Raw genomic sequence first — 17,510 nt, forward strand, 5'->3', positions numbered from 1 at the left:
TTATGCCAAAATTGATCGGAATATATGTTGCGTCATTTGTAATATCATTATATTGTTATCACATAGTTCGCACTGTGAAATGGCACGGCTTTTACACCAACCTTTTGAGACTCTTAACTTATGGCATTGAATTCAAGTTCATCCACACCCAGAACAAACATGAAATTTTGTCCAATTGTATCATGAAACCAAAACGAATCACATTACTTTCAAGGTGTGGTTATTACATAACCTAGTTGTAATTGGTTGTCTAATCAGAAAAAAGTTGCTTATCATTTTTTTTTTCGAATTCGTCAACGCCTCAATTATACTCAATTGCGGCATGTGACATATTATATCAGACAGATAAATTTATTTTTTGATTAATCACAAAAAAATTGGTAAATATATACATATACTGTACATATGTACATACTATATATGTAATTAAGGGCATAAATATTACACATAGCCAACATTATAACTTGTTTGTACTTTTATGGTATACTAGCTGTGCCGTCGACTTCGTCCGCGTGAAATACTGATTTTGGGCTTCGTCTTTATCTTCGTCCGCGTCAATTTCTGTTATCAAAGAACTTCTGCGTAAATTATATTTTTTATTTTATTTTCTGGTGGCAGAAGAACATATTGATTTTCTCCGCAACCTGATCTTGACAACGCGACATATAATTGGCCATGTGAAAGCAGTCTTGGCGTAAATCGATCCCCACGTGTTTCAATGTTTGCCCCTGCGGTGGTTTCAGATTTCTAAGTAAAATTATTGGGGCGCCTATTTTTAGCTTAAGGGAATGTGGAGGAAGGCCACTTGGGTTCAAAGAATTTAGAAGCTCCTGTGGGTAATGGACCACATCTTCTTGATCCATTACATTATCAATAGATGTGTATGTGACTATATCTCCTTCAAGTTTATTTAAAATTATGTCATTAATTTCGTCCACGCTACTGTTTCTCGCCGCCAATATTGCCCTTTGACACATCCATTGGTGATCTTTATTTTCTATTTCGCTGATGTCAGGGTAAACTTTTGATATTAAATCCTCAATGTTACCTACTCTTACTCCTAAATCGCGGTCAATTTAAATTTTATTTTGAAAATTAGGTATTTTCCCGTCTCCTACTAAAACCCCCAAAGTGGGCTCTCATATTTGTCGATAATTTTAAAATCAAAGTTCGGGAATTCTGTAAGGCCCAACGTTGAGATCGTTCAGCGCTTGATTCCCGTTGTCGGTTCGCCAAAGTTCGGAAATTTTGTGAGGCTAGACGCTGCGAACGTTCAACGCTCGATTCCCTAGCACGGTTTTGTTCATGATTGCTCGTTGAGTACCCAACCTATGCATATTCTCATCCTCAGTTTCATTGCTGCGCAAAACTCGCAGCCGCTTTGCAGTAGCAGTCTGCCGAGAAAGCTGAGTTCTTTTTCTAGGCATTATAGTGACAAAGAAAGAACGCAGAAAATGAATAAAAAGAATGTAGAACAAGTAAGGAAGGGCTATTATGAAATTCAGTATATCATTGAAATCGGTCTAGTAGTTCCTGAGATATGGCTTTTGGTCCATAAGTGGGCGAGGCCACCTGGGTGCAGCTTCCTTCTGCAATTTCTTCCGAAAAATTTAGTGTTTCTGACGTTTTTGTTAGTCGGTTAACGCACTTTTAGTGATTTTCAACATAACCTTTGTATGGGAGGTGGGCGTGGTTAATATCCGATTTCTTCCATTTTTGAACTGTATATGGAAATGCCTGAAGAAAACGACTGAGTAGAGTTTGGTTGATATAGCTAAGGGGGCGGGGCCACGCCTTTGTGCCAAATTTCACTTTAATATCTTTATTTATGGCTTAGTTATGACACTTTATAGGTTTTTGGTTTCCGCCATTTTGTGGGCGTGGCAGTGGGCCGATTTTGCCCATCTTCGAACTTAACCTTCTTATAGAGCCAAGAAATACGTGTACCAAGTTTCATCATGATATCTCAATTTTTACTCAAGTTACAGCTTGCACGGACGGACGGACAGACGGACGGACGGACAGACAGACATCCGGATTTTTTGGTATACATAACCCTATCTGACTCTTTTAGTTTTAGGACTTACAAACAACCGTTATGTGAACAAAACTATAATACTCTCCTTAGCAACTTTGTTGCGAGAGTATAAAAAAATGTAAGATTAATAATCAGGAACCTAATTATTTTTACCTGCACTTAGTATTTACATAAACTGAATATTATGTCAAAAGAATTACCGAACAACACATTTATTTGGATAAAGATTAATATTATTATGTTAATACAACTCTAACAAATAATTTCGACCAAATTAGTTATCACAAAAACGGTACTCACAGACTTTTTTTTAGATCATTAAAAGAGAAATAATTCTTGCATACATAACTTTTGTGTATCTTGAACCTCTTTCGCAGCGCAAGGAACGGAAGCCCTCAAAGATAAATAATTTCCCCCGTTTTTTACACATTTACCACTGTTTCTTCGCTCCTATTGGTCGCAGCGTGATGCTATATATCCTTCCTCGATAAATGGACTATCCAACACAAAAAGAATTATTCAATTCGAACCAGTAGTTTTGGAGATTAGCGCGTTCAAACAAACAAACAAACTCTTCAGCTTTATAATATTAGTATAGATTTTCTCCGCAATGTCGGTGTCTTCCCCTTCTACGCAAACCCTCGAGCGTATTTTGACCTAGTGTTTAATAGTAGAGATTTTCGTGATATTGCTTGAGCTTTTCTCCTTTTTAACCGGCAAATGACTGGTGCTATAATACTTAAAGAGTCTCTGACCTGAGATAGTTTTTTCTCTTCGTGCCAGAAATCGAAACAGTTTTCAGGAAAGTATTGCCAACCAGAGTAACAGCAAGCTTGATTTGGATTATTATCTTATGAAAGAAAGCTCCTTAAGCTTACATCTGTTTACTAAAGGTCCAACGAACTTATACCGACTCAGGGTTGTTCTATTAAAATTCAAGATAAAACTACTATATACATTTTAGGTGATTTTGGATTCTAAACAATAATGTAAAATTATTAAGGCATGAAATGTATTTGTTTTTGTTGGGTTTAGTCGAAGAGACTGGATTAAATCATTCTTGTAAGACGGATGAGCACAATGATACTATTAAACTGTTTTTCTTGTTTAGGTTTCGACTAGAAAAATGAAATATTATATACATATATTGCAAATATGCAGTTAGTTATTGTCGAGGATTTTGACTAATCTAGAGCATGTAGACCCCTAGCATGCAAGAGAGTTGTGATCTCTCTCTTGCCACTGTTATTTCACGAGCTAATAACATATATGACCATCTGAATCAAGTTAACTATCGATGTTCTAATGAGACACAAAAGACATCTCCTTTTATTTAAAACTCTGAAAGCAGTTTTGACAACTATTTAGATTTTAAAGAGTTGCCTTTATTTATTAATGAGATTATGAAGGAAAAACGTGATTGAATATATTTCTGTAACTTCCTCAACCACGCGGTAAAGTGCTCACTAAACGTAGTGGTGAAAGTTTATAAGACTTATGATTCTTTCCTTAAGACAATAAGCTATCAATATTTTCTTCGATATACATTTAATATTGTGTTGTCAAAAAGGTCTTGCGGTATTTTTATTGAATTTTTTTTTTATTGAAATTGAAATGAATTTTTGATGACTCATGCCCAGCTCTTGACCGATGCTACGGCTGCTACTATGCCGGTCTCTTTCGACCAATTCAGCGATTTTATCGCAATTTTCGACGACACGAGCGTGGGCATCTTCGACCACCTCTACACCTGAACGAAAATGCTGAAACCATCGTTGTGCGGTGGAAATGGAAACTGCACAAATTTTATTGGCGGCTTGAGATGCATTTTTGCCTTTATCGTAGTAGTACTGTAAAATATGCCGTATTTTCTCTTTATTTTGCTCCATGTTTGCGACGCTATAACTCACGAACGACTTAAAAGAAACGACAATCAATCAAACACGTGTTAGCGCGTGAAGTGAGCTTTCCAAAAAGGTATAGCATGACCCGATGCGACGAATAAAACTAGAACTACGCGCTTTCAGCGCCAACTAGCGAAAATACCGCATGACTTTTTTGACAACCTATTATATGTATAACATAATAGTAATGAAATTAACGGTAACTGAGCACATTCCGACGCGACACAGAGACGTAGCCAAAGGTTTCCTTCTTTATCAATTTAAAGCAATCAAGCCAAGGTACCAGCCACTAAAGAGGGGATGAGCCAAATGGAAGAGTCATCATGGAACAATCAAGTGGTAAACACAACTTTTACTTGGATGACATTTGGTTCGAACGACATCACTCTTGTTGGCGTCAAAATTGTTGAAATCGTGATAAATAAGTAAATTTGCCTGGAGATGTCGCCTAACTGATACACTGAACTTATCAGGCTAGGAACTCTTTGCGTCATCTCCTCTTAAATGAAATCAGGTATAAAGCTGTAAGTTGTTTTCGTTGACAATAGCGACTTGCAGAAGTCGCGAGAACTCCTGATAACGACGAAATCGCAGCACTCGAGTCAAGTCATGATAAGTAGAGACTTGTGTTCATATTTAGACCGACACAGGTCAACTTGCACATATATCGAAAATTTGTAGATGCATACACATGCAACATCGACTCTAACTCAATTTTCTGAGATTCGACGACGTAAGGTCACGAAAGAACGCTTATACAAAAAATAAGTAAAAAATATTACATCCCCATTGTAAACAGTTTTCGATATAATGTTTAATGATATTACAATGTACTTAAAAGCTTAAAAGTCTCTGAAACAGTCTTCCTCTAATAATGAACATATTTTTATATTATAACGAGAGTTGTAATAATACATAATGTAAGGCTCACAAGCTTAGCTTCATGTTGTCCGAATGGTTGAAAACACTCCAGCTCTGAATGTATTCGACGCAGTACCCGCCGGGGGAAGCAGAGGAAGAGGAAGACCTAACTGGCTTCGCTGGGAATCTCCAATTGGCGGCAAGTAGCGAAAAAGAAGAAACGACTGGCGCACTGTTGTGAACTCAATAAAGAAGGTGCCCTATAAATAATATTACCTTTACCACTTCAATTGATTTACGTCCACCAAAAGATATACCTCCGGTCTATAAGTCAGTGGAGCACAGTATTGCTAGATCAGTGGATTTTTTCGGATCTGTCGGAGTTTTCGAGCCTGCAACCGGTTTAAATGCGGATTTTTCTGTTTTTTGAACGTATCATGCACTTTGGGAAATCATGAAAATTGAGTGGTTATCGTTGATTTCTGCAGTCCAACGCTTTCTTGAGCGCACTGTCTTTTTCAAACAAAAGAACAAGGATACACAAAATAAGGAGGCTGCTATTTTTTAAATTAAATAGCTCTTGGAATGTTATTTATCTAAACTTTCTTGATTACGCTGCACCTATCGTGTACTAAAGAAATATAGAATTTCGGTCAGAAGCTCATAAAATAGGTACATGTGCCTTATAGTTGAACTGAAACATGTTCCAAATAGTAACTGCTTGCTTTAAGGAGAAAATAAGATAAATAAAACCGATGCGGAGTTTATAGAATTTGACAAAGTGACTAAATAGAATTAATTGAAGGGGGAGCATTTACGAGGTGTGGATGTTGGTGCAAAAGTAAGTGCCTTAAAACAAACCGCCAATTCAATGTGACAAGCCACAAGCTCGATTACTTCCGTGATAAAAGAATGAAGTTTACATTATTTTGGGTACAGAAATCAACAAGCGTTTCCCATTTGCTGAAAAAGATGTTTAGTTGCTGCATGACCTTGCTGTTTTAGATGCAAATAATTTTCTACAAATACGAAATATTGCAGAAGTACCCCGATTTTGTTTTATATAGAAACTATGTGATATCGGATCTTCCAAATTTTTAAATTTTCCACCCCCACTTTCCTCTCAAGGTGAGGATTTACAGCGCGGCAGATGTCGCAGCACTGGTGAAGTAGACAAGTCACAGGTTAATATTTATCGACAAACTGTCACCATCAAAGCGGCACTTATGACTCACTTGTTTACCGCTGTTGTCAGCAAACCTCAATTTGTTTGTTATCTCCAACAAAGAAGTACCTACAAGTTTAATTTGTACTCCTGCAGCTTGTTCGTGGGCACTCGGTGTTATGGCGCAAACACGTAATGAAGAATCACATATTTTCACTTTGATTTAGCGATATCTTATCAGTGGGTCATGTTGTCGACAGCGCTCGCTACAGAGTATTAACACAAATTAAAAATATGTCTGATTAGAGGATGCATACATACATACATACATGTTAGGGGATATGGCGCACAACGCAATTGTTTAATATTATTTTTGTTTTTGCTTTTTGTAAGTAAGATTTATTGCGTCTTGATTTAACGGGTGCAAACACACTTCCGTTGTTGCTGTCATATCTATTTGCGCTTCCATGTTTCGTAGTATGGAATTTTTATTTTTTTAATTAAGCAAAGAAATATTTGTTGATATGAGCGTGAACGGTTAGATTTGTAAGAAAAAAAATTATTTTGGACATTTTTTTAAAAGCTGCGGTAAGTTAATAAAATTAAATATAATTTTTATTTATTCTTTTCTAATTTGGAAATTACGTGAATTACAGCGTTTTTAAATATCTGGCAAACCAATTGTGAATTTTAAATTGAGTATATTTTTAAAAATTGTCAGGTTTAAATTTTTAGTTCAGAAATAAAAATTTAAATCTGACATTCGCTTTCATAAACCAATAAAGTGAGTTGCATAAGGGTGTCCAGTGTTTTGTTAGTTTCCGATAATTACTTTTTATACACACTTTCTGTATATTATATTACTATTAGTAATGTTATTATTATTATTTTTAAGATTATTGTCATTATTTTTTTTATGACCACTGTTCTTATTTCTATCTACAGTTAAAAAATTACCAACAGTTTTTTCCAATTTTATTTTATTTATTATTATTAATTTCGAAATCAATTACTTCTTCTATTTTTATTATTCATATAAACAAATTCAATTTTATTAATTTTTATTCTTCAAAAGCAACAAATAAATGTACAACATTATGGATTTTCGCCACTTGAATTATTTCTATTGTTGTTGTATTTGTTCTTTTAAGCCAATTTTAAGTACCGTTATTCATATATGCACAGTTGTGTGTAGCAGCAATAACATAAGTTCGTATGTATATAATTTAAATTGTGTAATGAAATTTAATAATCTAAAAAATTAAATCAACATATGTACATGTATATTTGTATTAATAGGCTTCACACTTATTTAATGAACTTAGTGACGGCATATATAACTGCGAAAACCAGCGATAAGGCCGAGGCGTGAGTGGCGGCTGAGCTCTGATAGCAGCTGTAAGTAAAATTAAATAAACAATTTGAGTAAATAAAGAATTTAAAAGCTAAATATTATATTAAATTTGTATATATTAAGGCCCCAAATTATACTTGGGTGGTGCTTAAAAATAAATTTTTTTTTGGATCTCTTAATGGACACCTTATTACTTAATATTCAAGCAGTGATTAGCTTCACAAGCTGCCTTTATTTAAAATTGCAAACAATGCTCTAATTATTCAAATTCTAACAGGACTATTCATTGTTAATCATTGCTTTACAAGCTCCCAAACATTATAACCTTTCTCACTTAATCCATAAAAAATACAGTTGGAACAAATAACAATGTCATTGATAGGACTCGGATAATCTTAAATAACCAAAAGCCACATAAAATGTTATATATCACTAATAACTATTTAACTAAATTGGTATTACAAAAGCAAAAATAAAAATTTTAAAGGCTCGGAAATATAACCCCTCTATGACACAAACTCACCCTCTAAGAAGTATCAAACTCGAATTAAATACCACCCTAATATCACTCAATATAGTTGCAAGTAGCTTAATTAGGATTATAGCTTCTCACTTTTTTTGGGCTCTCATTTAAAATAAAACACCACTGCAAGTTACCCGAAATTGCACAGAAAAACTTTCATCGTTTCAAATGACTTATGACGCTTTAGGCCAATATAACATTCTCTCACAAACATGTACATTTAAGTTAGTAAAAACAGTTATATACCCTATAGTTATAGGGTTATCAAATTGCTACTTACGCTGTTCCCTGATCCACAGTGGTCAAATTGTCGAAATCAGCATAAGTGCTGTTGACTAGTCCAACATACGATGTCAATGTGGCGTTTGCCACCGAACGCTGGCGCGTCATTACAAGGCCAAAAGAGCTGTTTGAGTTCGAGCTATAGCCACAGAGCACCGCATAACTGGAACTATTCGCCAGAAGTACTTTGATTGTCACATTTACGCTACTGCTTGTTGCGTAAGTGTAACCGTCAGCGGGTGAGGTGACATTCACTGTGCTGCTTGAGTTGGTTCCATTGACTGGTTTGAGTAGATAGGTTGAGGTTTGATTTAAATTCAGCGCGGCCGTTGTCTGTGGTGTGGTTAGGTTGAGATATATGCCCGAAGTGTTTGAGTAAATATCGAGACCAACACAACTCCACTCGCTTGCTGGGCTGCGGATGGCCTCGTACCACTGGCCTTCAAACTGTGCGGGAAAAATTGCGCTCGATTAGTTTCAGAAATTTATAAATTTGAATTCTGAGACTTGAATAAACATTAAATAAAATTATGTAATAAAGAAATTTTTAATTTTCATTATGTTAATTTATGTTGAAAGTACTTGCAACACAAAGTACTTGTTGTCATTATTATATTCTAATCATTGTATTCTTCTTGTGATTTGTCTTATAAAGAAAATTTATTTTTCATTCGGAATAAATGATTCTTACGAATAAAACGATTTCTACATCTAAATTATAAACTTTAACAATTTACAAAAAGTTTTATTCATGGAAAAATTATTTAAATTTTTTTCTTGGAAAATTAATTAAATTATATTAAGGTTTGAAATATGTTTGAAAACTTTAATTTTAATTTTTTTAGTTAATTTTAATAATTCGTTTGGTAATTTACAATTTAAATTAATTCAATCTATGGAATGAATATCAAAAAAATTTTTGCAAAACTAAGTAAATTACAAATAGAATTTTAAAATAGTTTTGAATATATTTGTAATTTAATTTTTTCAATTCATTATTTTAATTTAAAACTTTTTAAATAATTAAATTTTTTGCAATTCGATTTAGTTTCAAATTTGAAATTTAATATTCAAACTAAAAAAATTAAAATTTGTTACTAATAATTAACTAAAAATGTAATGTGAAATTAGGTTAGTATAATTAAATTTTGTTTGTAAAATTAATTAAATTATATTAATTGCAAATTTTAAATATTTTTTAATAGTTTAATTTTATTTTTTCCCCCTAATTACTTTAACTTATAATGTAAAATATTTTAATTAATTAATTTTTTTGCGATTCTGTTCAAGGCCAAATTTTAAATTCAACATTCAAATAAAGAAACTATAATTTATATTTTTATAATTTATTAGTCCATTAAATATTAATTGAAATTATTGAAATATTTTTTTCAATTCGATTAAATTACAAATTTAAAGTTCAATGTTCAAACTGAAAAAAAGTTATAATTACTTATTTATTAACTAAAATTGTTAATTAAAAAATTTTAAAATTTTCAACTTTTTGCAAAGTAAATAACTAATTACTTTAAATTAATTGTAAGAATTTACTTTTTATTATAAGCGCTTATTAACATTTATAGAGTTATCTAGGCCCAAGTTCACAATTAACACAATCCATGCAAAGCAGAACTTAAGCTAAAGAAAATATCTGGAGTTCAAATTTAGACAAAAGGATAAAAAAAAACCACTTTTGAAAGGCTCTGGGGCAAACACCATTTTGTTTTTTTTTTTTTTTTTGAAAAGTACGTTTATGGAGCAACGCCGCATTTTAAATTCGAAATTATTTGGAGATTGGCTTATCACAGTTATCTTATTTAACTAAAATCTCAAAAACCCAATTGCTTCAATATTATATACTTTAATGCAATTTCGAGTAAATCACCGTTATAACTGAAAAATGATTTCAAAAAAGTATTGCATAAGAACATAAAAAATATTCGTTAACATAATTGTTTTTAATATTTTCCTTTTGCAACTCGTTTTTGCCGCCTCAAAATCAATATTTTTTTCAAAAATGTTGCACACAATCCAATATTCAATGAATCAATTCGTAAAACTCAAGTTAGGGTCACAAGACACTCACAGTGCTATCAAGATTCGTTAAACTGCTCGCATTCTGACAGGCCAATTTTTGCGCCTCAACGCCGTTGCTGCCGAAAAGACAGATTAAGCTCACGATTGCTGCGTATTGCAAGAACTTGTACATTTTCAAAACGATTTTTCTTTTCACTTCAAACGAAAAATTTCGAAACAAGAGAATATTTGCACTTATTATGTCCTGGTTTTTGGCTTTGGGTCTCTTAAATCCAACACCGTCGCAACGTCGTCGAACTCGTTCGAAGGGTAAAACTAAACTGGCACTTGCTACACTTTCGATAATTTATATCATATCGTTATTGACATCGTCGTCGCTGACACACATTTTATCGCAAAACTGGAAGCTTACTTACGGGCTCAGTGGTGTCGTTTCGTAGATAAAAGGCACAACAACGAGGATGAGTAATGTGACACGTTGTTGTTATCAGCAAATGAAATGTGTGTTTAAAAATGTTTTATATGATTAATATTCATATATTTGCACCTATGACATATTTAGATATGATTTTATATTGAACGCAGACGATAAGTGCGGCCTTGGGGGTTCTGAACCCCCTCTAATAGCATTTAATTTTGTCTGTCTTAAAATCATCTAAAGGACTGAAACTACTTTCAATAAACAGCGGAAGTTTACCGGTTGTTGAACCGGTCATAACCTCATTTTGAGATCCTTTCGAACCAATCAGTAGCACTGAAGTTGAACCCAACAATGATTTCTGAGCGTGATCTCCGAGTAAGGGTAATGGCTTGCCGATATAGGTTCCGACCTCGCAAAGCATAATATATTACTGCTCTGACTCGTACTAAAGTAGGTACTACATTTGTACTAGAGCCGTTTTGTCGTGACTGCTAGATTTTAATGGGATAGGCTTTTGATCTACATTTCGATATGTAGATTTCTAAAAAAAAACCAACCTGCACTTTAAAAACAAGTTGCACTGTATCTTGTTGTTGTCCGACATGCATTTGTATGGTGGGGACTTTAAGTCTTAAATGTCCTTTAAGCGATTGCAATTTGTATTTTTATGAACTTCTGCTTTTATTGTAACCGCATTGGGATTAAATACCCATCATGGCGACATGGTAAACTTAAATGAAAGATAAAATTTTTCTCCTGGTCTTCTTTGACTTGTTGATCAGCAGCCTTTAAGTTAAATACTAATTGAAATGAGAAGTGGAAACAGTGGCTGTCCAAAGATGATCTTGTAAACCTTTGCTCAAAAACCCCCTCCACCGTATCCTAGTCGTACCGACCAGTTGTTCTCTATAATATATATGTGGCCTTTGGGGGACTTTTTTTGCACTTGAAAGGTTAATGAAAAAAATATAAACTGGCCATATTTTTATATCTTTTGAGTGTGCTGAGTTTGTGAGTTTGTATGTAATCAAGTACATTTATAAAAAATCAAGTACATGTGAAATGCAGTGATTAAGGAATTTGATTTGCTAGCTAATAATAATTTTCAAGTGTTTTGTTGAATATTTTTTTCTTGCACAAATAACACTCTCCAATATGATAGATATATAACTGATTGCATTTATACACAAATGTAATGAAAGCCTCTGGGTACCCAAAACGTAGTATGTATATCATATTAATACATATATAATTGTAGTGTTCTGAAATCCTGTATTACCTCCAAAAGTACATCCATATATATGCCTGAGTGGTTTGGCTTACATTTATGATAATCCTACCTTTTCAGAGTTTCAAATAAATCGAACTCGAAACTTTGAACAATGCTGTCATGATTGTAAACAAACTTAAATATGTAAATACAAGCACATGAGTACTGCTATGAGGGATTTTCAGTGTGAAGTGTTTGAAGTGAGGAACATCCAATGTGTTTAACGTGGGTACCTGCTGACGACTGTCTTACCCCACTATGAAGTGAGGAGCAAAAGGTTAATAGAGCTTTTGAGGGTTAGTGCAACCGGAAGCGAGCCCAAATATAAAATATAAACGTCGCTAAAAATTCAGAAACGCTGAAAAACGTTAAGATGATTATACCAGAAGTGCCACTAATATCAAAATATTGTCGCTCTCTAAGCTTTCGGTCTGTTAGTAACCGTGGGGGAATTATTATGAATTCAGAAAGTTAATGAGAATTAGAGAATTGTAGTTTTGTCTAGCTTGAGTCTCGATTATAGCACTCATGGTTATCATGGTGTTAAATGCAAAGAATTCTGCCGAGTTAATAGCCCTTTACCAGGAAAACGAACCTCATCTTGTGGATTGGGATTCTGAACCTCTCGTTCTCTTTTCTAATATTTTGGAACATATTAACAGTAGCCTCTTAATTGTAGTCCTAGAATATCAACAAGATTACACTAATTACATCTCCTACCATATTGTCGTTGGAGTTTAAGGTTAAGAGACTTTAAATAGTCTCCAAAAGTAGTGCTCTTTGGAATTGGGTAGCATTAATAAGAAAGTGTACTTCGAAGGATGTGCTGGAAGAAGATAAATTTAAATCATTAATCCTATTTAAAAAAAAAAAATATTTTCTTATTCGCAATGCACTCAAAACTCACTAAAAATCGACAGGTCATGAGGCTCGTTGACGTTATCTACATTTTGAGTCCATGAATTGACGTACGAAAGTTAAAAATAAACCTAGTCAAATTATGAATGAGTCATAATTTCAACATAACGGATGTACCAAGACGTCTGCAATTGATTAATCATGTTTTAGAGCGTTTATTACTTTTTAGGTATAATCGAAGATACATACGAACGAATCGGATGTGACGTTACTTTAGTATGATTTAGTACAAATTTAGTACAAAACAAGAAGAAAAGTTAACTTCAGTTGCACCGCTCAAAAACACCCTTCATGAAAAAGTTACCATACAAGAACTTGATTATGATCTATGCTTCTATGACAGCTATAGGCTATAGTGATACGATCTTACCAGTTTCTTCAGAGATTATAGCGTTCCCTTGGACAAGAATCTATGCCAAATTTTGTGAAGATATCTTCACAAATAAAAAAGCCCTTCATACAAGAACTTGATTTTGTTCGGCCAGTTCTTATTACTGCTATATATTATAGTGGTTAAATTTTTTCGGAAACGACTTTAATAATAAGACCACTCAACAAATATGAAGGAAAAATTTGGGACAGATATGCTGAGAGGTCTGTGTGATGTTCGAGGTGTCCTGAGTTCAAAATTTTTCCATTGCGTAAGTTATTTTTTTCATTTTATTAAATTTTGGTGGTTTGACCTCTATATTCCGTGACTACAGCACAAAAAATTCTTCGCGTTAGGAAATTTTTACTATAATTTTCATTTTTAGCAACCCAAAAAATTAGCAAGAAATAGCCTGCAAAATCTCAGTCGCAAAAAGACTGTCAACTAGTGTAATCCAAGCCAAATTTCGTGACGTTAGCTTGTCAAACAAACGGCCTTTCCATACAAGGACTTGAGTTTGATTGTTCAGTTTTTATAGCAGCTACATGCTATGCCGACAATTCCAAGAAATGAAAAGCTTCTTGAAGAGAAAAGTGCTTTTTCAAAATTTCACATTTACTTCTCAAAAACTGAGGGACTCGGCTCGATACGCTGATCTTTTCTGTACATATGTACTATATAGGGTGTCCGAGGTTAGCTTCTAGGTCTTATAAATATCGTGGCAAACTTAATACATTCTGTTCAGGGTATAAAAACTACTAAAATTTGCTTTTGATAAAGATGTGTAAATAAATTCATGTTTGAATACAGATAAAAGACATAAACACGTACATTAGTGTGATCCGAAATGAAAAAGTTTTTCTGACAAACTGAACTCCAGAGCTTTGTATTTTTGTATTTAATTGGCACACTCTTTTTTTACAATTAAAATAAGTAAAAATTAAAAATTAATTATTAAAAGAACATAAAAGCAAAAATAACTTATATTTACTTTCAACACAAGAAAATCACAAAAAATTAACTGCCATTTTAGAAGCTTTTTATAATATTTCTTCGATTATAATATGTAAATATAAATTCTATGAATTAATATTGTATTATTTTATTTTATTATTTTATAATATCAAAATATCTACTCTTACTGCTATATCATCGGGAAGAACCTTAAAAAATTGCTTTGTTTTTTTTGGAATTTTTAGAACCGCCTTAATGCATGTATTTATGAAATCTACAGTCAAAATATCAATATTATAAAACTTTTGCTATTAAAAACTTACAATTATTTACATAACTGGTAATAGGCAATATAAAGATAAGAATCTTATGGGATGGACGTGATTGAAGGCGGAAGAATTGAAAGCGTTTGATTACTCATAAACGTGAATTTAATCACCAGGTACAAAGATAAAAAAACTTTAAAAAAAGATTCCATAAATGTATAAAACTTCAAATTATATGTGATAATGTAACGGTTTCAGCAAACTACGCATATTTTATTTCCATAAAGTCGAATGCTGACAGTGATTTAAGGATAGCATGCTATAAGCCAACTCCTTTACTTGCCAAGTCCGCCGCAACCTTAACGGAACGACAGGTCTTTGCAATTTCACAAGCGCCAAAGTTTCGAGAATTGTCGGTTACTATATCAAAATGGATCATTTTATACGCATGCGAAGCTTTAAATTGCCAAAGCTTAGATGAAAATACAATTGTAAGTAGCTGCCTTATCTGGACGAACAACCAACTCATATCCACTAATCCCTCAAAGTACCATTAATTGGTTTCTAGAACAATGCAATGCCTGTTAACGTTCAGAAAAAATTTTCAGAGGGGGTTTTCTGTTTAAATTTTGCTTCATATTAAAAAGGTAAGAGGGATTAAAATAGTTAATGCTTCCAACGTGTATTTTTTATAGTTTATATTTACTTTTTAACTGAAAAAAATGCGCAAAGTGCAAAAAGTGCCTTTAAAACGATGTCCAACATTCTGCGCTGTGAAGCCATGATGTTCAAAATTTCTTCGCTCGAAACATCAATATGCCGTTCAATCTGTCTCCGCTGGTCGCACTCCGCAAGTAAGTTTCCAGCGTGGAAAACGATCTCTCACTGAGAGTAGCTGATACCGGTAGAGTTGCACCGATCTGCAGATATCGAAGCACAGTAGGGTTTCAATGAATGTTTCTGAACCCCTACAACCCCCATTTGCATGTACCCTTCCTTAGAGAGTATACAAATAAAATTATTGTCACTGTATTGCTTAGAAGTCGTATATAATTGAGGAATGATAACTTTTCCAAAAAAGATTTGTCACTTATTTTAGTCAGGTGGGGTGATTAGATATCACTTTCCGAAACGAACAACGCTATTAACGGTAATTAATCAAAAAGTTAAAGGAAACTTAATTGGATTTTCGCAGAAAAGAAGCAATATTGCCACTGTAATATACAGGGTATAAAAAAAAATATTTGTTTACACGATAATAAAAGTTTTATACAAAATAAAGATGTATAGAAATTAGGATTACATTGCCTAAAATTAGGTCAAACATATAAGATCCCGCCCTATCACATATACTGTTTAACATGTGAAAAGAAAAGTGATGTTAACTTTATTTTTAGATCTGGTATCTGGAGCAAGGAGGTACATAACAGATACAGCACCATATTCCTAAATAACTGGAAGCCTTATTTATCTGCTGCTGGAAAACATGGAAACTATGAAGCACTGCAGCAGAAGACCACCGTCGGTTGCGGTATAATAAATTAATCGAATTTTGGTTCACCCTGTCAAATGTATAAATAGGAGTGCATTTGTAAACTATAATAGATATAAACAAATAAATGAATTGAGCTAAGGAATTATATTCTGTTCAATTGTCTTTCAGGCGTACTGTGTGATGTCAGTAGACGAGCCGATAAGTAGGAGTCGCTGCCAACTATTCATTTCTAATGCTTCAAGTTATTTAAAAAGTATTGCGAAAATGAGTCAAATTAGTTCTTTAAAATTTATTGTATACATTTCATTTTTTCATTATTTAATTTATTTTTGCTCAAATCTAACCTCAAATATTAATAAAATATGGTATTAGAAGCAAACCAACGACAACACTATTGCGTTGTAATGTCCCTGGAATTAAAATAACGACGCCTATTCTTACGAAAGCTATGAAAGCTGTGTGACAAAATTTGGCACCATAAAATTAAAATAAGAACAAGTAAGGAAGGGCTAAGTTCGGGTGTCACTGAACATTTTAGACTCTCGCATGATAAAATGATAATCGAGATTTCATTATACGTCATTTACATATTTTTCAAATACCGAATTTGTGTAAAGTTTTATTCCGCTATCATCATTGGTTCCTAATGTATATATTATACAGAGAAAGCATCAGATGGAATTCAAAATAGCGTTATATTGGAAGAGCCGATTTCACCCATATTTCGTACATGTCATCAGGGTGTTAAGAAAATATTATGTACCGAATTTCTTTGAAATCGGTGAAGTAGTTCCTGAGATATGGATGTTGGTCCATAAGTGGGCGACGCCAATCCCATTTTCAATTTTTATAAAAAGCCTGGGTGCAGCTTCCTTCTGCCATTTCTTCCGTAAAATGTAGTGTTTCTGACGTTTTTTGTTAGTCGGTTAACGCACTTTTAGTGATTTTCAACAAAACCTTTGTATGGGAGGTGCGCGTGGTTATTATCCGATTTCTTCCATTTTTGAACTGTATATGGAAATACCTGAAGGAAACGACTCTATAGAGTTTGGTTGACATAGCTATAGTAGTTTTCGAGATATGTACAAAAACTTAGTAGGGGGCGGGGCCACGCCCACTTTTCCAAAAAAAAAAAATACGTCCAAATATGCCCCTCCCTAATGGGATCCTTTGTGCCAAATTTCCCTTTAATATCTTTATTTATGGCTTAGTTATGACACTTTATAGGTTTTCGGTTTTCGCCATTTTGTGGGCGTGGCAGTAGGCCGATTTTGCCCATCTTCGAACTTAACCTTCTTATGGAGCCAATAAATACGTGTACCAAGTTTCATCATGATATCTCAGTTTTTACTCAAGTTACAGCTTGCACGGACACGGACGGACAGACGGATGGACAGACAGACATCCGGATTTCAAGTCTACTCGTCACCCTGATCACTTTGGTATATATAACCCTATATCTGACTCTTTTAGTTTTAGGACTTACAAACAACCGTTATGTGAACAAAACTATAATACTCTCCTTAGCAACTTTGTTGCGAGAGTATAAAAACACATATTTCATAGCAATGATGAGAGGCTATTTGGAAGGCAGAATTTTGCTGAATAAAATCTTGGATCGACCACGACACTTAAAGATAACGTTAGGAGCT

General features: G+C 33.6%; 1 protein-coding gene and 1 long non-coding RNA gene across 2 annotated transcripts; one reads left to right on the forward strand and one right to left on the reverse strand.

Annotated features, from left to right (window-relative positions):
• Positions 1 to 7,012: 7,012 nt before the first annotated feature.
• On the reverse strand, positions 7,013 to 10,490 carry LOC126767980 (uncharacterized). The gene is made up of 3 exons (XM_050485818.1): positions 10,214 to 10,490; positions 8,126 to 8,574; positions 7,013 to 7,364 (listed from the first exon to the last, which is right to left on the reverse strand). Exons 1-3 carry the CDS (start codon positions 10,334 to 10,336, stop codon positions 7,277 to 7,279), a joined length of 660 nt encoding a protein of 219 aa, XP_050341775.1. The 5' UTR covers positions 10,337 to 10,490; the 3' UTR covers positions 7,013 to 7,276.
• Positions 10,491 to 14,667: 4,177 nt separating this feature from the next.
• LOC126768004 (uncharacterized) lies at positions 14,668 to 16,247 on the forward strand. Its single transcript, XR_007669193.1, has 3 exons — positions 14,668 to 14,854; positions 15,761 to 15,954; positions 16,027 to 16,247. It is a non-coding gene; the product is annotated as an uncharacterized LOC126768004 (long non-coding RNA).
• Positions 16,248 to 17,510: the final 1,263 nt, after the last annotated feature.

The sequence above is a fragment of the Bactrocera neohumeralis genome, chromosome 2, assembly GCF_024586455.1.
Source record: "Bactrocera neohumeralis isolate Rockhampton chromosome 2, APGP_CSIRO_Bneo_wtdbg2-racon-allhic-juicebox.fasta_v2, whole genome shotgun sequence".
NCBI lineage: Eukaryota > Metazoa > Arthropoda > Insecta > Diptera > Tephritidae > Bactrocera > Bactrocera neohumeralis.